At 42.9% G+C, this 20,931-nt stretch overlaps 1 protein-coding gene and 1 long non-coding RNA gene across 2 annotated transcripts; both read left to right on the top strand.

The window, feature by feature from the left end:
* Positions 1-2,213: 2,213 nt before the first annotated feature.
* On the top strand, positions 2,214-19,957 carry LOC115387076 (amine sulfotransferase-like). Its single transcript, XM_030089619.1, has 6 exons — positions 2,214-2,355; positions 2,453-2,655; positions 9,845-9,971; positions 19,160-19,254; positions 19,534-19,702; positions 19,848-19,957. The coding sequence occupies exons 1-6, from the start codon at positions 2,214-2,216 to the stop codon at positions 19,955-19,957; spliced, it is 846 nt and encodes a 281-aa protein (XP_029945479.1).
* LOC115387087 (uncharacterized) lies at positions 6,040-8,086 on the top strand. Its single transcript, XR_003931336.1, has 4 exons — positions 6,040-6,140; positions 7,067-7,219; positions 7,348-7,440; positions 7,881-8,086. It is a non-coding gene; the product is annotated as an uncharacterized LOC115387087 (long non-coding RNA).
* Positions 19,958-20,931: the final 974 nt, after the last annotated feature.

The raw sequence follows: 20,931 nt of genomic DNA, 5'->3' as shown, positions 1-20,931 counted from the left end.
TATTTGTTTGATGACACAGATTTAAGAGATGTTTTTTCTGATACACATTACATTGTGGCTTACCTTGCACGTTGTCCCCTGAAAAGAGCTTCAAATGCTGCTACGTGTCCTTTAACTGAACATTTTATGGTGTGTGTGTGTGTGTGTGTGTGTGTGTGTTCCATTGCTAAAACCTTTGATAAAGCGGTCAATACGATGTTTCAAATCATCTGGTTTCCTTGCTGACTGGTGACTGACTTCCTTTAGCACTTCCCGCTGCTGCTGCTAGTAGCACCAGATGTTGAAATCAGACTCAAAAAAGGTCGGACACGACTTTTTGTCTGGTTTTTAACATCTATCAGCAACAAGGGACGTGAAAGAAACCCAGTCTTCAGTTAATATGGAACCAGTTATTCCTGTCCCCGTTTAGGGGCAGGATGATCATTACAGAGTACTTTTGATTTCATTATTGTATTTTGTGCATAATGCAATTAATCACAGAAAAATTATGTGATTAATCGCGATTAAGAAATTTAATCGTTGCCCAGCACTAATTTCAACATAAAAAAAATTTAATTTGTAGATTACAGCATTGTTATTGTACTTACAACATAATGTCAAGGAGCCTGTGAAAACCTAAATATATCTGCATATACTGCATTAGCAGAGACCAAAGCGCTTTACACTGCAGGATCACATTCACCCATTCACACACACATTCACACACCGGTGGAGGCAGCTGCCATGCAAGGCGCTCAGTCCATCCACCGGGGGCAATTCAGGGTTCAGTGTCTTGCCCAAGGACACTTCGACATGCAGACAGGGGGAGATGAGAGTCGAACTAACAACCTCCCGACTGTCAGACGACTGCTCTCCCCACTGAACCACAGCCGCCCCGTTACATTGTGACAAAAACAATAAAAATGTGACCTGTAACGTGTGTCAGCCTCACAGTTTGTAATAGACTGAACTATCAGAGCTTAAAGGTGCCTTAAGGAGTTTGCACGTTTTATGCGAAACAGCGGCCCCTGCAGGCCTTGGGCGTAATGCAGCTTAGTGAAAAACTCGTCCCTGTGGCTCCCGTGCACGGAAGAGGGGGACTCCGTCTTCGCTCGTTTAGAAGCGCTCAAGTAAGATTTAAGTTTCTTTTCCCTGGTGGAGTCTGTGTGGAGCTGTGGCAGTGCTAGAAGCCAGTCTGTTCTTACTTTCTGGAAGATCCTGCTCAGTTGTTGCTCACTAAGCATCTGGCGGAGTAATGGCGGACAAATCGAAACTCAAGGAGCCGGAGCTCGCATTACATCATTCCTTTCAAATTCTCCCCAAAAAAACTCAGGTGCCGGACCGGCACTGCAACTTTCAAGTGACATCATTAAAAATGTGTAACATATTTATGGTGGAAAATAAGTATTTTTAAGGTTGTAAAACTCCTTAATGCACCTTTAATTACTGGACCTAAAATTTATTCAAAGCTCAGCCTGGCGCTACTGTTCACTGCCACTGCGATCTTCTTCCATAATTTTTTTCTGGCTTCTTTGATTTCAGTTTTCATTATTCCAAATAGCTCCTCCTTATTCACCTCCACCTCAGATGCAGGGGATCACTGTCCAGCTTGGAAAAGTTCCTTTTTTTTGCCAAGAATTCTCCTCTTCGTGTTTGACCTCAGTGGGAGGGGCTTCTGAACCATGAATGTAAGGGTGTGTTAATGAAGACTGACTTGAGCCGCAGCATTTATCAACACCCGATCATTCGAACGCTGAGATATGAAAGATTCATAAATCTCACGTGGGTCTTGACGTTCAGTGAATCCTGCACTCAGATTTGCACCCATCAATGAAAGATTGCTAAATTTTCTTTAAAAACTTGGAAAATGTCGTTCAAGATCTGTTTTTGGTGTCATCAGCACTTATAGCTCATAAGCAGCTCATTGCACCCTTTATCCTCTATGTATTTTCCTTGTAGTTTGATAATTGTTGAGTCAGAAACTTAAATATCAGGTTAGACTGTACAGAGTATGGCTGAGAGAGATGGTTTTCTTTAACGTACCAAAAGCAGATCTGCCCAGCCTCAGAGCTGGTCAAGCTTCTCTGTGACCTCTGACGCCCCCTTCAGGGACCAGAGCTTGGTTTTACCACCATCATCACATTACAAGGAAAAGTTCAGAGTCCACCTGACTCCTCCACAGCTTTCCCTTAAATCCAGTCATTTCTTTTCTGCCTCTGATACAGAGAGGCAACATGGAGAAGGTCACAGAGTTCCTCTGCTGCTATAAAAACTACAACTTCATTGCTGGTTTGACGACCGCAGAGCACATCGATTCCCTCCAGTCCTTTGAAGTTCAAGACAGCGACATCTTCCTTGTCACTTATCCGAAGTCAGGTTGGTGAGAAAATCAACACATTTTCTTAGTTTTGCGCACTCTGGACTGATGAGCTGCAGCATCTGGAGTCTTTTCATCTGTTCCCACCTGCAACAGGAACCATCTGGACTCAACAGATCATCATCTCCATCTGCGAGCTGGACGGAGGACTGAAGGAATATCCAATGAACTGGAAGCAGATGCCCTGGCTGGAGTACCCGATGCCTGAGGAATACAGCAACAGACCGTCTCCTCGACTCTTTACCAGCCACCTCACTCCGACTCTTTTACCTCCAGGACTGAAGACAAAGAAGGCGAAGGTCTGTTTCTTTAATTATATTAAGTATTACCAGGAAGAGACAAATCTTCCTTTGGTTCATGTCTGGCAGATCTTGGATGTGTCAACTCTGATGCATTTATCAGTACTGTGTACACACACACACACACACACACACACACACACATATATATTAGGGGTGTAACGAAATGGTCAACTCACGAAACGATATGAAATAAAGATTAAAGAGAATCCCCAACAGTAGGAAGTTAAGCAAAAATCTCATTTTCTCATGTTTGACCGAAAAGGTTCAGGGCTGAAGCCGAAGTTTGTTTTGCCCACCTTTACCTCGCCGCTGTATAAGAAGAAAAAAAAGAAAAAAACATTATACAAAAGTCGAACCAAAGACCACGAGACAACAGTCCAAATAGAAGAAAGCAAAGGGAGTTACTTATTTTTCCATTTTTTTCTGTCCTTTGTTATTTTTTATTTGTTATCCTTCCTTTTTGTTCTACTCTCTCTTCCATAACTCTTTTCCCTTTCCTTTCCCTATTCTCTCTTTTTCCATCCAGTTTTCCTCCTTTTTCTTTGTTCTTCTACCCCTTTCTGAGGCTGCTAAGAATAATACTCAGAATAAATGATAAACAGAAATAGACAAAAAAAAAAAGTTAAATAAATAAATAAGTGAATTAATTGAAGATTAGCACAAAAAAAAAAGAAAAAATGTAACTTAGTTGTGAGTTTTGTAAGGTATGTGTTGTTGGGTTTGTTTGCTGCTTCGGTATAATGTATTTATCAATGACCCTTGTTTTGTATAATTTCTTGAATATATTCAAAGACTTTGCTCTTCAGTTCCTTGTCCAGAGTGTTCCACAGATTTACCCCTTTAACTGAAGTACAATTTCCTTTAGTATTTGTTCTTGCCTTTATTTTATTGAATTTTGCGTTGCCCCTCAGATTTGATCTGGTCTCTCTTTGCTTGAACAAGTCTTGCATGCAGTCTGGGAGAATGTTGTGGTGCTTCATACATTATAACTGCTGTGTTTAAGTTTGTTAAGTCTTCTAGTTTAAGAAGTCGGTTTTTAATGAAAAGTTTATTTGTTGGTGCACGATAGTCGCTATGATTGACAATTCTCATTGCTTTTTCTTGTAGCATGAAAATCGGATGGATTATTGATTTATACGTCTGCCCCCACACTTCCACACAATATGTTAGATATGGCAATAATAGGGAGCAGTATAGTGTGTAGAGTGATTTTTTTGTTGACAAAATATTTTACTTTGTGTAAGATAGCTGTTATTTTTGATATTTTTCTTTTTAAGTGGTCAATGTGGGCCTTACAATTTAGTTTGTTGCCTATTATGACACCTAGAAATTTTGTTTGGTTTACTTGTTCAATAGCTTTGTCATTAATGGATAGTTTTATTGAAATTTTGATCATTTTGTTCCCAAATATGATAACATTTGTTTTATTTATATTTAATGGTAATTGGTTTATCTCAAACCACTTTTTAAGAATTTTTATATCATTTTCTACTGCGTGCAGGAGCTGTTCAAGATCTGGACCGGAGGCATACAGGCTTGTATCATCAGCAAATAAGAGACTGTTAACATTTTGCAGGGCATCGCAGAGATCATTTAAATACAGTATGAAGGTCCTCTCTGAGGAAAAAGATAATAGAAAAACAGACAAACCTGTTTTATTTTGTTTTAAAGGTCTAATACAACATTTTGATTTCCGGGTGGATCACCTAAATAATTGGTGGGTCTGTTTGTCAATCATTCTGACGAGCTGCTTTCGTAAGGCGGTTCTACGTGCTTGCGCCCAATCAGCTTCTCCCTTTTGCGCATGCGCATTCAGAGTGTTTATGTAGCCGGTGAGCTTCTGAGCTCGTACTTACCGATGGCGAGTCTGACATAATGAAACTGTAGCTGTTTCGGAAAAAAAAGCTTTATTTATGAGCGAGGCGGATCGCAGAAACTGTACAGAGCCGTGCACGTCCAGAGAAGAGGAGATCGTGCTCGTACACTTCCGCGTTTCCTGGGAGAAGCAGGAGAGCCGGGCGGATGCTCTGGCGCATGCGCGTTGTTCAAAAAGTGAGTAACAGACGTGGGGCTTCGTCTTTTCGAGAAAATCGTGCATTTCACCTTTAAGGTAAGTATTATTTTCTGTGCACACTGATCCCAGTGAACTAGTGCTATTCCACATACAGCCGATAGGAGGCGCTTGCCCCTGGTACCATAGAGTAGAGCCAGGCTGCAGAGGAAGAATAAACCTTCCTATGTAGCGTTAACCAGCTCAACGTGTGTGTCCTCTCTACTCTCCGCCACACGTTAGTAGAAGTCCATTAAAATGAATATAAAAAGCAGACATCAATGGCTGAAAATGTTGTTTATTGAGTAGATTGTATCCGGTTGCAAGCAAGGTGGTCTATTAGGAGATTTGTGAGAAAAAGCAGTGAAGAAGGTCTGTTAATCAATGCTAATGCTAGCGGAGCTGGATAATGTGGAGTAGTGTGTGGGAGAATCTAACCAGAAACAACTGAGATTTTCAAATTCCATTTACTTTGTGCCTTCTGTAAACGGTTCTTACAGGGTGATGTTTCTAATGTGAAAATTGTGTATGTGGTGGATGCCAAATTAGAAATGGCTATGGTCAATGTAAAAGAACTGGGACTGAAGATGATAATCTGGTTGATGTGACACTTGATTCCTGTTGAAGAACAAACCTTCCTATGTGGAGTGAACCAGCTCAACATGTGTGTCCTCTCTATTCTCCACCACAGCACTTTGAGACGATCATGGACACTGCTGCCTTCACTGTAAACCCAGATTTGATCTCCAATTAAAAATTCAAGTACAATGCTCATACATTTAAAAGTTCTGTTCCATTACTCAAGGAATTCAAGCACACTTTACTAATTTGGGTGCATATTTGAATGCAATAATAAATTTAAGCTGAAATGACTGAAAATTTGTAGTTTTAGTCTTAACCATGCCCCTATTCCGATTCAAAAGAAAGTGGGGCTCACTGATTGGCTGTTGGGATGGGCACGGAACCGAAACCAAACCGTGAGCTGGTGCCGATTATTGGACTCTCGGACGCGTGGTTCTCTCCCGGTGAAGGATTTTGTAAGTTTGGAGGGAATAATCTTTTGGACCGTTTGTTTGACATTCACTGTGTGAAAAATCTACAAGTGTCACAAAGGACTGTGACAGCGAGGGATGCTGAGCGTATTAATCGAGCGTTTTCGCTCCCTTGGTTAACTTGTTTTGCAGTATTAACGAGGCAGGAAGAGCACATTTTTCCATCCAGCCACTGGATTTCATCCCCTTTCACTTCTAATACGCGCCTCTTGCTTTTAGATAGTGTATTTTTGTAGAGTTAAAGTTGAATTGAACACAGCCAACACAGCCAGTCTTCCCCCCGGAATTGAATACGGCTTTCCCTCCCTCTGAAGCGGAAATGCCACGGCTGCTCGGCGCACAGCGACTTGCAACAGCGGAGAGAGGAGAGCCAGCATGGAGTAAGTGTTTGAATCTCTTTTAGTAGAAACCGTGTTTCTCATTTCGACTTTACCTGGGCAGTCGTGCTCAACTATATTCGTACCATATTTTCTAACCATCTCAACTGTGTGATGATTGGACGATGTCACTGCAGCCTGTATATGCAGCCCAGCACCTGCTGCTGCTACAGGTGAGGGAGACGTCTCGAGTCCCTCACTAGAAAAATACAGCATTACACAGTTTTTATTAGAAATTATTCCCTCTGTTGTGTTGCTTCACTTGTTTTTTGCAGCGATTTACCCTACCGTATTTGTCATCGTATTATTATGTCAATAAGGTGTCTTTGAGAGGTGACAGACGTGGGTGCAGAACTGCGTGTGTTAAGAGGGATTACAAGGGAGTAAATCAAAGTGTTCATTTAAGAAAGAAAAAACACTGACAATTTAAATTCTAGTTTTCTTAAAACTAATATTTTCTTTCTTTCTTGTTTATTTGTTTTTTAATTATTCCTTAAAGCTATCCCCACAAAAAAGAGAAAAATATTCTGCAGAAATTGCTGAGAGCAATATATTGAGTCTTTTGTGAAATGCATTTGATGAAATGAGTGTATGATCCATATTTAGTTCTCCCATACTTAATTGTACTGATGGTCCACAGAAAAAAATGCTCTGGAAGTGTAAATATTGTTCTTTTGACTGTGAAAAAAGAGGAGTGCTGTTGAAACATTACAGGCTTAAACATGGAAGCTATGCAAGAACACAGCCATTCCCATGTTTGCATCATGATTGTCTGTGCACGTTTCATTCACTCAGTGCACTCAAAGTGCACTTAACCCGCATTCACACTAAAACTGTGGATCAGCAACAAGGTGTGGAAGACAGTAACACTTTGTTGTCAGTCATGTCAAAACCAAACTTAAACGGTTTATTCATGATTTATGTTTCAGGTTTTCCTTGAGTTCACCAGAGTGGTAGGTAGAAACCTGAAAGAGGACTTCTTTGGTGAACTGGACCGTTCTTCTCCATGCCTTATGGACCTCTTCAGGAAGAAGAGAGGCCTTACTGGCCAGATCTTGGCGGAGCTTTTGTGGAAGATGAAGGTTTGTAAATTTTTCTCATGTTAACTCCTTTTTGCTCTCAATGCTCTTTTTTGACCTTTAGGGTTATTTATCATCATTTAAAACTGTGTTAACAAACTGTATTTTGATCTCTGTCCATTTTATTGCAGACCACTGAACCCACTGACTTGAGATACCTGTGTATTCGGGGGCTACCTGTCATTTTGGGGGATGATCCTGCTGCATTCTTCAGGTTTTGCAATGTAAGTAACAGAATTTGTTTTAAAAAATGTAACTGGAAAGCTTTTTTTTTTCTTTAAATAGTTAAACCATAATTTGATTAATTTTGAGTGTTCTCTCTGCTGGATTTTTTTTTAATGGGAAATGTAATGTTAAGGTGAAAAACAACAAAGTTTCACAGCAATCAAGCAAACCACTAAACAGAACAACAGAAAAACAAAAAACCATAAATCTCCAAACATGAGCGCAATAAACGGTACACTATGACAAATTATGACATGTGAATTTGTTGTTTTGTTTTAAGAAATGTTGGTTTGTCTTGATCCTTTCTCAAATGCCAGAGTTTTTGCTGTGATTTTACAGGTTTTATTGTTAATCTTTGGTACAACTTAACCCTGTGTTACAGTATTATAATGCCCTTTTCTTCTCGATTTGTTTTTGTTTGTTTTGTTTTTTGTGTTAGGATGAAAGTGACATGGACTCCTTCAGCCAAACATCTGTGGGAATCATCTGTGTTGATCACAAAGACTCTCAGCTCAACCCATCCAGAGTTGGGATTGTCCTGGAAGGGAGCATGGTAATGGATAGGTTGGCCAACCTGCCTCATGCTTTTTGCCTCCTTTTTGGACTCATTTATGCCCTTCACTTAGACTACCCAAAGTGCATGAAAAACACCTTCAGCTTCATTCAGCAGGTGTTGCTTAAGCTGGGAGGTGGTCGACTGGCACCAAAAATTCAAACTTTGAAAAATCAGCTTGCCGTGTAAAAGGGGTTCTAAAAGAAGTCCTGCTAATCCAAGGTGCCTGGTTTGAGATCCATTTGAGTAGATGCTCACTGTTTTACGTGTTATGCCAGAAGGGATCTTAGAAGTTAGGGAGGAAATCTTGAGTGATCTGCTGTGTGAATGCAGAGCTTTGGAGTCTGACCTTGAGAGCATGTGAAGTTCTGTTTCAGTATTCAAAGGTAGCTCATTGTTTATCAGAGCTTATATGTTTACTAAACCATTGGTAAAACAATTCATGTCATTTTAGGACTGCAAACACTTAAAACCATCTAGTGTTTTTTTTTTCAGTTTGAAACAGGTAGTCCTAGATTTGTAGGTGTTTAAATAATGTTATGTAACGTTCTTTTAATGACAGTTACGTGCAAATAGGTAGAAGTTGCTATGGTTGCAGACTGATACAGTCTTGAGAAAATTTTCCCTGTATTAAAATGCACATCTTTTAAGTGCCTTTGTTAAAACCATAATGGTGTTGAAGCTGAAGTTTTACCAGAGTTGCTGGGCTGTTCTTTTAGAAGAAAAGTCAATTTTGATACTGTCAATAAGGATTTTAGCTTTATGTATGTAGAGGCGTGTGCTTGTAATCCAAAAGCTGTTCAAACAAAAAAACAAGTATAAATACTAGCAGTTGAAACTGACAAGTTTTTATTCACAATGTTTTCACTGTTAAGTATTAATGATTAAACTTATTTCATGACTTAAGTGAATTCATTTATCACAGTTTAAAAGTTGTGAATGTTAAGCAGAGGCCTCCAACAGAACTGTAGGACCTATTAAAAATTGCTTGTTCCTTTGTAAAATTTGATCCTTATTTTTTTGAAATGTATTTTTTTTCTTCAAATTTTTTGACTATGTTTGTGCATATTTAACCATAGACAATGACAAATTGACATGGTAGAGAACAGCAAAAGCACTAGATGTACTTTTAAGTCTCTACAAAGCAGTTTTGATCATACACACTAACATGTTCCAAAAAACTAAGGTTGGAGGTCTCTGCATGTTAATTTTAAAAGTTGCTCTAAGTTCTTGAGGCAACATGTTATCTTTCATGTAAATTTCTGATGAAAATAAATAAATGGCTTTGATTTGTATTTTGTTTCTTGTGTGATTGTGACTTTTATCACTTCAAGGATAAAATAACCTAAAACATTTAGTGGAATTATTTCATGTGATCATTTGCTTTACAAAAAATTTTAAGTGAACATGACTCAGAATGAAATCCATTTAACTGAAAAAGGAGAGTTATATTATTTTTCAAAATGATTACCATAACCCAATATTTTAAGTTGTAAAAAATAGGTATTGCATTTATTTAATTGAAAATATTCAGTAGAATCGGCTTCCACAATAATTCTAGCTACTTATGATCTTAAGTTAAATTAACTTGAGTTTTCATCTTTCATTACTTACTTTTTTTAAGGTAACCGGTTTACTAGTATTTTTCAAGTAAACTCAACTTATCCAGGTTTACAGTGTTGTGATCATATTGACAGAGGGGCAACATGTGCAAGTCAAAAAAATTATCATTTACCTGGAATTGCATTTATTTGAGCAGATACTGCCAAACACATTGGGGGGATATAACACAACATTGGTACAATCGTCAAACACAGATTTTCAAAAATGGATTTGTGTTTTCTCGTCAGGTCATCTATGTGATGCGGAATCCAAAAGACAACGTTGTCTCCTACTATCACTTCAGCAGTGAATGTTGTCACCTGGAAACTCCAACAAGCATTGAACCTTTTCTCCAGCAGTACCTGAAGGGAAATGGTGAGATATCTCATGTTCACCGACCCTCAAGCAGCCTTGAGAAAGTTTTACTGAATGTCGTATTGTTCCACTTCCATTGTAATCTTGGTTCTCTGAGTGAGAGACAATCTCGCCACACAGTTATATCTTCCACATGTACGAGGACTGACCCAATGGGGGAGTTGACGTGAATATTGTTTAAGAAACACCACTAGGTGGCCCGTATGTAGGTATAACAGCCCCAGGTGTGCATGGCTTCGCTGGTCCTATTGATTGGAACGGTGTCCGAGCTGCCTTGTCCAGGAGAGATAGTCTCTCACTCAGAGAACAACGGTTACTGTGAACCAAACGTTCTCTATCCTATCGAGACTACCTTTTCATACAGTTATATATTCCTGATGTACAGGGACTCTGTAAGACACACCGTGAGGAGACTGAAGAGGTGGAGCCAAGCAGCCCCTCACGTTCACCTCCGAACCCCCGGCACCATTAATCGAATGAGACATCACCACCAACAGAGCGCTCTAAAGTTTAGACTTTGACCTCTTACAGTGGAGACGCTTACCTGTATCTTTTATGGGGAGGGTTGCCACCATTAAAATTATGATTTTACCTAAGGTTAACTATCTATTCTATCCTCTGGTTCTTTTAAATCACTGGACTCATATACGAGGGTGGACCCAAATGAAACCGGAATTTGGTCATAAAATACTAATAATAATAATAATGAGTTTCGACTTTTGGCCGTCTGATGTGTTACAGGTAAGCCTCATGCATTTCTGTGAAAAATCTGAGATCCCAGAGTGACACTGATGTGTGTCACGCACTGTTTATAGTAACAGAGTGCTGCCCCCCTCTGCGATTTTTCCAAAATGGCGACATTGATTGGAAAGCTAGAACAGCGCGCGAACATTAAATTTTGCTTTTTGCTTGGAAAAACAGCAGCAGAAACACTCACCTTGTTGCAGCAAGCCTACAAGGATGATGCTCTGGGGAAGACTCAGGTCTATGAGCGGTTCGGGCGGTTTAAGGAGGGCCAGATGTCCATTGAGGATCAGCCCAAATCAGAATGACCTTCCACCTCCACTCAGTGGAGAAATAAAGGAATTAGACAGCTTGAACATATCATTGAAAATGACCACTATCTATAATTTAATACTCTCAACTCACAATATGGAATCAGCAGCACAACATTTTTGGAATATCTCCAACTTACACTACTGGTCAAAAGTTTTAGAACACCCCAATTTTTCCAGTTATTTATTGCAATTCTAGTCACTCAAGTCCAATCAGTAGTTTGAAATGATACAACAGTAAGTGGTGAACTACCAGAGGGTAAAATAAAAAGTAAGGTTACCCAAAACTGAAAAACAGAGTACATTTCAGAACAATAACACAAAATTGGTTAACAATAGTTGCTGTCCTGCAGCAACGGAGGGTGACCAAGCCTTAAAAAGCTGGTGCTACTAATTCCTACAGGTCTTCCAAGTTTGCTTGATTACTAACAAGCCCCTCTGTCAGCATAAAAGCAGTGTTTGAACACAACGTGGTACCATACCCTCGTGAGCATCAGTTGAACAGTATTGTACTGCAGAAAGTTGTGTGTTGCTACAGAAATGGCAAGAAAAAGGCAATTAACAGTGGAAGACAGACAGACCATCATAACACTGAAAAATGTAGGTCTTTCCGACAGAGAAATTGCAAAGAAAGCCAAGGTGTCAGTGAGTACAGTTTCCTTCACCATCAAAAGGAAGTCAGAAACTGGGGCAAACTTTGACAGGAAGAGGTCTGGCAGTCCCAAAGCCACAACTGAATCAGAGGACAAGTTTCTGAGAGTCAACAGTTTGCGTGATAGGTGGCTCACGGGACAACAGCTTCAAGCACAGCTTAATAATCAATCATCAATCAATCAATTTATTTTTGTATAGCCCAGTATCACAAAAGCAGTTGCCTCAGAGGGCTTCAAGATGTTACATTGGTTGGTAAAAATAAAAACAGTGAATAAGCATAATGTTGATAAGTCAAATTCACAATAGCGGCCATAGTTACACTTGCACGATTTTTCTGTGCCAATCTGGAGTCGCCGAACTGGCAGGTTCCCGCAGTGTTCACGACCAGTTCACAAATAGTTCAGGAATGCGCACAAATGTGCACCCGTCAGTGTCACGGACTGGCACGACGCATTCACGCATAGTTTACGTGCTTCCCGCATTGGCACGACGTGGTTGCGCAATTCGGCTTGGGCTGTTGGTGAACTATTCGTAGCAGTGCGTGGGAGTGCGTGCCATGCGTGCCAGTCGTGGCATGATGCCACGACTGGTACGCATCCTCTCGCATTGTCCCGACGAGTTCATGAGGCATTCACGGACAGTTGCCTCATAGTTCACGGCCCAGTTGTGATATTTTGTCGTGCCCAAAATTTTGAACAAACCAAAATTCTCGTCCCGACATGGCACGCAGTCACGACGGGTTTACACACACTTCACTCCACTTTACGAGTAGTTTGCGACTCGATTCGTGCCGATGCGTGCCACAGAATCATTCAAGTGTAAACCTAGCTTAAGCAAGTCTCTGTTTCTACTGTGAAAAGAAGACTTTGAGCTGCGGGTTTGACTGGACGAGTTGCAGCAAGAGAACCATTGCAAAGACGTCTGAATAAGACAAAGAGGCTTGTCTGGGCCAAGAAACACTGCCATTGGACTACTGAAGACTGGAAAAAGGTATTATGGACTGATGAATCAAAATTTGAAATCATTGGTTCATCATGCAGGATCTTTGTACGGCATAGAGCAGGTGAAAGGATGCTTCCACAATGTGTGGCTTCAACTGTCAAACATGGAGGAGGAAGTGTGATGGTCTGGGGATGTTTTGCTGGATCCAGGGTTGGTGACTTGTTCAGAGTGAGAGGCACCCTGAACCAAAACGGCTACCACAGCATCCTGCAGCGCCATGCAGTACCCTCTGATATGCGTCGAGTTGGTCAGGGGTTCATCTTACAGCAAGATAATGACCCAAAACATAAGTCCAAGCTATGCCAGAACTATCTTACCAAAAAAGAACATGCTGGTAAACTTGAAAACATGGAGTGGCCAGCACAGTCTCCAGACTTAAACCCCATTGAGCTGGTTCAGGATGAAATGGACAGAAGAGTGAAAGCAAAGCAATCCACAAGTGCCACACATTTATGTGAACTTCTGCAACAGACATGGGAAGAACTTTCTGAAGGATATTTGATTTCTATTGTACAAAGAATGCCATGTTTGTGTTCAGCTGTTATATCTGCCAAAGGTGACTAATTTGATGAGTCAACAGTTTAGAATACATTTTGGTCTATAAATTGATTCCATAATTTCTTTTTTGACTGCAATTGCTTATTTGTACTATGCTTTGACGTCTGAGTGCAATGAGACATTAAATGGCATAATTTTCAGGAAAAACACTGGAAAAATTGGGGTGTTCTAAAACTTTTGACCGGTAGTGTAAATCTATCATAGGTAAAAAGCATACCTTTAATCAATTGCACGGACAGCTACCTCTCAGGGTAGAAGAATTCTTAGACCTCAGTCCCCCAAAGTTGCTATCAAAGATATATAAAATATTATCAAAGGTAGAAGATAAAATCTTCCTTCCAACTTCAAAATGGGAAGCTGACTTATCTAACAACTCTGACCAAAATGCGTGGTCACAGATATGTTTAAATACTTTCAAAATGGCAAAGAACTCAAATATACAACTGATACAATTCAAAATTCTGCATAGAATTCATTATACAGGACGAAGGATGTTCAAGATGGGTCTATCACAATCTGATATCTGCTCACATTGTAATGAGAACATGACTGACAGCTCCCTCCATGCCTTGTGGTCCTGCACACCAGTGCAGAGATTTTGGCTTCAGGTGTATGAGGACCTGCCAACATGGTTCACATGCAATATTCCTGCAACTCTCACACTGTGCCTTTTAGGTGATTTGGGTGAAATTAACATGTCAATAAACTCAGTCCACATGGTTCTCACCTCCTTGTGCATCGCAAAGAAAACTATCCTTGTAAATTGGAAATCCAGAAATAATCTGAGTAACAGGCAGTTTAAGAATCTTCTATTAGATCATATTAGCTTGGAGACAATGTCTGTTCAAAGGATCAATCAGCTGAATGTGGTTCCCTCTGATCCCCTGTGATCAGCTCCATCACTCAATGTAAGGGGAAAATGAGGACCTCTCCACTTTGGGGGTCAGTTGTTGGTGGGGGCAGCCTGATGGCTGCAGGTGGTTGGTGCTGTCTTTGGTGTGGCTGGGGGGCCTGGGCCCTGTTGCCTGGGGGCTGTCCCCTTCCATTAGAGTGGGGGAGGTTGGCCTGGCTGGGTGGGGCCGGTCGGGTCGGGCAGGCTGCCGCGGCCTGGGTTGGTGCATGCCCTGGTGTCTGGTTGCTGCCCCGGAATCCAGGGTATTAGGTGGGTGGTTGTGGTGGTGGGGGAAATGGGTGGGTGGTGGGGGACGGGGGGTGGGGTGGATGGGTCGGGTGGATCGGGGGGCAGTGGGGTGGAGGGGGAGGTGGGGGGTTGTGGGGGTTAAGGGCTATTGGGTTGAGAGGATGTGTGTGTGTGTGTGTGTGTGTGTGTGTGTGTGTGTGTGTGTGTGTGTGTGTGTGCGTGGGTGTGTATGTGTCAGTATGTGTGTGTGTGTGTGTGTGTGTGTGTGTGTGTGTGTGTGTGTGTTGTGTATGTGTGTGTGTGTGTTGGTATGTACCTGAGAGTATGTATGTATGTGTGGGGGTGCGTATCTGTGAGTAACTATGTATGTATGGGTGTATATGTGTGGGCGATTGGACAGGTATGTATGTGAGGAGAGAGTGTGGTGCTCTGTGGGGGGTTAGCCTCGTAAACCAGATCCACCCACTCCTCATCCACATTGGATTTGGAGTTCGGCTTAGTCTGGATAGGAGCCCATAGAAACTTCTTGCAGGGGGTGTTGGTTACTCCATTGACTGACAGCGTACTTCAGCCAATCAGCACTTCAACACAAATATGTCATCAAAATGCGTTCGCTTCTCTAAGGGTTAGCATTAGCTCATTAGCTCTAGCTTCCCTACACGTAAAGACACGCGAAAACGTCTTTTCCGGTAAGAAACTCACCAGGCGCAGACTTGCTTGATTGTTGTAATACTTGGTATTTTGGCTATAACTTTAGTTATTGCAGCTTTCAGGCGATGGTTGAAGTTAAAGTCCGTAATCTCTGCTACGCGCAGTGATGGTGACACTTCAGGTGTAGCCACTTGAATTCTCCACAAAAAATTTGAAAACAAAAAGCGGCAACGCTGATTGGCTCGGCCGTTTCACGACCGAGTGAAATCCCCTTCTATTGGCTCCTATCCAGACTGAGCCCAACTCCAAAATCCAAACGCGGATGAGGAGTGGGTGGGGCTGGTTTACGAGGCAAGTGGGGGGGTGGCCCCGGTGGACCTGGGGACAGTGGGCCCTGGGTCTGGGTTCTTCCGCTCCACCCTGTCTGTCCTCACCTTCACTCCTCCTGATGCATGATGGGTGTCTGCCTCTTGGGTTGGTGGCTCTCTGGCTATGGTCGCTGTCCGCCCTGGGCCTTGTGGGGGGGTGGCGCCCCTGGCCTTGTCCTTCATTGGGGGGCTCCTGGGTGATGGGGTGCTGTATCATCCCCGGACCCCTCTCTCCCCCCACTCTCAGTCACACACATGTAGGGCTTTGGGAGGTATGCTTATTAAGTTGGGTGTGATGGAAGTGGCCATCTAAGTGGCCTCAACCACTACACCCTTCGGTGGCTCACTTCTCAGTCTTAATTGCACTTAGTCATCAAACACGACCAAATACTTACAACACACACATCTGGGGGACTTGGCATGCCATGTCAGGGGCGGGGCTGTTCAGGTAGATGGGACTGCTCGTTTGGCCTCACTCGTGGCACGGTGTGGTTACTGCCCCTCAATTTTAATCGCAAACAACATATACTCCATCAACACTCATGAGCGGGGGAGAAGAGGTCAATAGGGTCTTCTGTGGCCCCATTTCCGGGTCCCTTCTTCGGGGGGGGGGGGGGGGGGGCTGTTGATTCCCCACAGGCCTGGGGTCTGGACTGGCTGTGGTTTGGGGGGCTACCGGCTCCGGGGGTGCATATCTGTCTGCAGTGGTGGTGGTGGTGGTGGGGGCAGTTGTGGCTGGCGGGGGGTCCTGGATGTGGGGTTTGGTGTTCCCTTGCCTTCCGGGGGATCTCCCACAGGGCAAGACGGATGGATGATGCAGGAATGTGTGTGTGTGTGTGTGTGTGTGTGTGTGTGTGTGTGTGTGTGTGTGTGTGCTTGTGCTTGTGTGTGCGTGAGAGTGCACGAGTGTGTCAGAATGTGAATATGTTTGGTTTAGGATTAACTTGCTGTGTGTGTGTGTGTATGTGTGTGTGTGTGGTCCGGGTTTTCCTATGGTTGTGGGGAAAAAATGTCCCCACAACCATAGGAAAACCAGGAACAATTTGATTTGTGAGGACATTTTGTGGGTCCCCATCAGGGGAAACAGTGTTTTCTTGACCATGTTGTTGTTACTGAAAAAAGTGAAAGTGCAAAAACATTTCTTTAAGGTTAGGCATTGTTTTGTCTGTGTTAAAGTTAGGGTTAGGAGTTAGACATGAATGGGAGTCAATGTAAGGTCCCCACAAGAATGGCAAACCCAACCTGTGTGTGTGTGTGTGTGTGTGTGCGTGTGTGTGTGTGTGTGTGAGTGAGAGTGTGTGAGATTGTTGAGTTGGGGCGGGGGGGTGAGGTGGGAGAGGACAGGGGGAGTTGGGGGATGGGCTTCCGGCGGAGGGGGGTTGGGTGGGAGGTGATGCCCTGGATCTGGGGGTCCGTGACCAAAGCGCTGGGGGGGGGAGCGTACTGGCAAAAAAAATGTTGGTTCTGGTTCGGTTTGGTGTGGGTCTCTGTGTTGGCTGTCGGCTCTGTTTTGGTGCTGTTTAGATTGTGGTTTATGACTGTTTCCTGTTGCATGTAGTGTGTTTTGAGAATTTGTATATATGTTTTGCTGTCCCCCAACCCCCCACCCACCCCATTTCCCCTCCCTTTATCTCTCTCTTTTTCTCTGTCTCTTGCTCTCTGAGCGTTTCCGTCCCGGTCCTGTCTGGCAGCCATGTTGGATGCCAGTTTCAAATAAAGGCAGCAGCCGGAGAAGATTCAATCTCTTCCTGCTCAAAAAAAACAAAAAGAAAAAGTCAAAGTCTCCCTATGCACAAGTGCGTTAGGCAGTGCCTGTCTCAGTTTCGTAACCCCAGGTCACACAGCTACTGTGAGTACTGAAAGCTACAGTGGGGGGGATAGACCTCTGGTTGCTCTGTGTGTTCGGCCCCCTACCCCAGGGATCGCCAAATGGCGGTGCGAACTGTCCAATCTGGCCCCCGTTTGTGCGCGCGCATGTTGGAATCCTCTCCTCGCACACACGCACGCACGCATTACCCCGGGCCCTCGAGCAGACGCACACACCCCGAACTGACGGTTCTCCTCCCCAGTCTGCAGGTGCATGCCTCCGTCGCAGCCCAAGGTCCAACTATCGGTTGAATTTTCCTCTCCAGTACCCTGGAACAGACTTTCCCAGGGAGGCTGAGTGTGATCCTCTTATATTTGGAGCACATCCACCGGTCCCCCTTTTTGAAAAGGGGAACCACCACCCCGCTCTGCCACTCCAGAGGCACCGTCCCTGACCGCCACACGATGTTGCTGAGACATGTCAACCAAGACAGCCTCTGCACATCTCAGAGACTTACGGTACTCAGGGTAAATGTCATCCACCCCTCGATCCTTGCCACCGAGGAGCTTACCAACCCCCTCAGTGACTTTGCCTTGATGATGGAGGATTTTTGCCAGTATTTTTTTGTGGCTGACCCGTATTCAATATAATATCAATATTAATGACCTTCGCCTTCTCCTGGTGTGAACGGCCCCACTGGTAGTGTTTTCCCATGATGCTTAGTGCCATGCCATGTCTCCTCTGCTGTGAGCAAATAATTCAGGGAGAGAGAGAGAGAGAGAGAGAGTGTGTGTGTGTGTGTGTGTGGTGTATATTTATTAATGGTTTTTATTCTGTTGTATTTATGACTGTTTTCATGGTTCAGCACTTTGCGTTGTTTTTATAAATATGAAAAAGTGCTCTACAAATAAAGTTTGATTTGATTTGATTTAGTCCTCCACCATGGTCTCTTGAACTGATCCCATACCCAGGTTTTTGCCTACACAACCGTTCGGGCTGCAGTTTGCGGGGCCTGCTGATACCTGTCAGCTGCTTTGGGAGTCTCATGACCCAACAAGACTTGATAGCACTTCTTCTTCAGCTTGACAGCAGTTCTGAATTCCGGTGTCCACCACCGAGTTTGCGGGCAATGCCAGAGAAGTGGAGAGTCCAGCCCCTCTCGAGAGATTTGGTTCCAGAGCCCAGGCTGTGTGGAGGTGATCCTGACTTTATCTCGCTGGTACCTCTCAACCTCCCTCACAAGCACCGTCCCCTCAACGACGTGACATTCCATGTCCCGAGAGCTTGTCTCTGGGTCCGGGGATCGGGTCGCTGGGCACCCAACCATCGGCTGCCAAATAATCCACACTGCAGAGCAGGATTACTATTGCAACAACACATCATCGGTAGGGTAAAGCTAACCCAACTCACGTTCCCTATTAGTGGGTGAATAATCCACCGCTTGGTGAATTCTGCTTCACAATGATAGGAAGAGACGGCATCAAAGCATCAAAAAGTGATATCGCTACGAATGTTTGACCGCCACAAGCCTGTCTGTTATGTTTTGTTTTTTTTCCCCTAATATCACAGTAATCTTAAATGATATCAGACAAATATCTTTTGTTTTGTGATGGTTTTAGATATCATTTGGTCTGAACTCGGCATTCTGATCATAAACTGATTCAGGATCGTTGGCGTTGTACTTGTTTTTCAAATTCTAGATTTATCTTGGACTTGTTTCAGATGTTCCCATTCAAGCATTATGCATTCAGTTTGATTTTCTGTCCTCATTTATCCAGGACTTCATAATATTTAGTTTGGATCGTGTGTTGGAGTACTCCTTGTTCTGGAAGTATCTGTTGAACTATTAGATCTTTTTTTGTCTGCATGACGGATATGCTGGTTTAATAAATGTTTAACCTGATACTTTTCTACTGTGGGAAGAATAAAACAATTTCTTTTTTTTTCTTTAGTTGCAGGATCATCCTGGTTTGACCATATTCGGGACTGGCATTCCAATAAAGACCAGTACAACATCCTCTTCCTCAGCTATGAGGACATGATTTTGGTCAGTTTTTTATGTGTTGTTCTCACTTTGAATCACAATTAATTTATACTTTGGAATTCAATTTTCCACGAATGTGTCTGGAGTGTCCTGCACTCTGCACAACATTTGAGAGTTCCTGATCATGTTTTATAAATCTGAGGCCTCTCCACAGGACACAACGATTTTTTAGAATGAGCTGTCAAGAAAAATGGAGTGTGTATAATAAGTGTAGAAGGTGATGAAAGAGTATCTCCATCTGTGTCAAGATGATATTTGTTGGTTTCTTTGCTTCTCTTGTAGGACCTGAAAGGAGCAGTGAAAAAGATCTGCAGCTTCTTGGGGAAAAACCTGAGTGAAGCCGCCATCGAGCAAGTTGTTGAAAAGGCTACATTCAAGAACATGAAGAACGACCCAAAAGCAAACTATGAGTTTGTCCCAAAAGTGCGGGTTCAAAACTTCATGCGCAAAGGTGAGGTGACATAAACGTCAATTCCTGAGATGAAGTCCAGATTTCAATGCAGATCCTGAACAGCGTCTGATGTTTTCATGTGGTCGTGGATGTAGCCTGGAGTTCTGATGGTCAATGATTGGGTCTGATCTTCTCTTCCTGGCAGGTCAAATCGGTGACTGGAAGAACTTGCTCACTGCTGAACAAAGCCAGGAAGTGGATCAACTCCTTCAGGAGAAACTGGGCGACTTGTCTCTGAAGTTCATCTGGGAATAAAGAGTCGCCACAGCAGCTTTAAGGGACGATGTCTGATTGAAGTCATGTCTCTGTGATGTTCACTCACTTTGGCACCAATCTGGCTTTCTGAGATTTGGCTCTTCTTTTAGTTTTGTAGTTGCAGCAACCAAGATTTGATCAAGAATATTTTAAAGGGACAATGAAAAACGTCTTCTTGCTTTTTGTTTTTTTGGAGCCACTAAAGAGGAGAGAAGATTCACCAAAAGTAAATGACAGAAACAAGGGTCTGTGACAAGTGGTGCAGTGGGTCATCTCTCCATCAGGAGGTGATAGGTTTGATCCCCACTTCCCTCTGCCCACATGTCAACTGTTGACAGTGCTAAAGCTAGACCAAAGTGACAAAGTGTGATAGAAGTGATCATATTAGAAGACACATGCTTATTATTTGTGATTCTTTGAATTCAAAATCGAAAAATTGTTGCCTTTCATACAACAAATGTGTAGCAGCAGGAAAACACCAGTTAATAAAGACGCAGTGAACAAATTTCAGCCTGGTGCATGGTTTATTAGCAGTCTGGATGTGGAGAGATGAATAAGAGTGGACCATCGGTGACAGATGGGACATTACCTAAAAACAGAGTCACATTCAGAAATACATCAATCTAATAGCGTTTTCCCAAGTGGCCTGTTTGATCCAGACTGGTGTTCACTGTAGAGACTTTCTGGGACAATCTGCATTGTTTGGTTGTGTTTTGTGGGAATTAATTTTATTTCTATTATTCTTATTGTAATGCTTGCCTGCTTACATATGATACTCGAGGGTAAAAGTGTGAATGTATATAACCTTGTTCATACAGCTGCTTGTGTATCTCTTCATAAACTACAACCTTAGTCATGAGAAAAGCACACGGCGTCCCGGGACGTGTTCTTGTCTGAGCCCTGGCAGATAACACCTGAGGGAGAGAAGAACGGAATGCAGGAGTCTGCTGGGGCCAGATAGACATAGACGAGAA

The sequence above is a fragment of the Salarias fasciatus genome, chromosome 4 (assembly GCF_902148845.1).
Source record: "Salarias fasciatus chromosome 4, fSalaFa1.1, whole genome shotgun sequence".
NCBI classification, from domain to species: Eukaryota; Metazoa; Chordata; class Actinopteri; order Blenniiformes; family Blenniidae; genus Salarias; species Salarias fasciatus.
The sequence above is the reverse complement of the archived record's forward strand: the minus strand, read 5'-3'. Positions and strand labels throughout refer to the sequence as shown.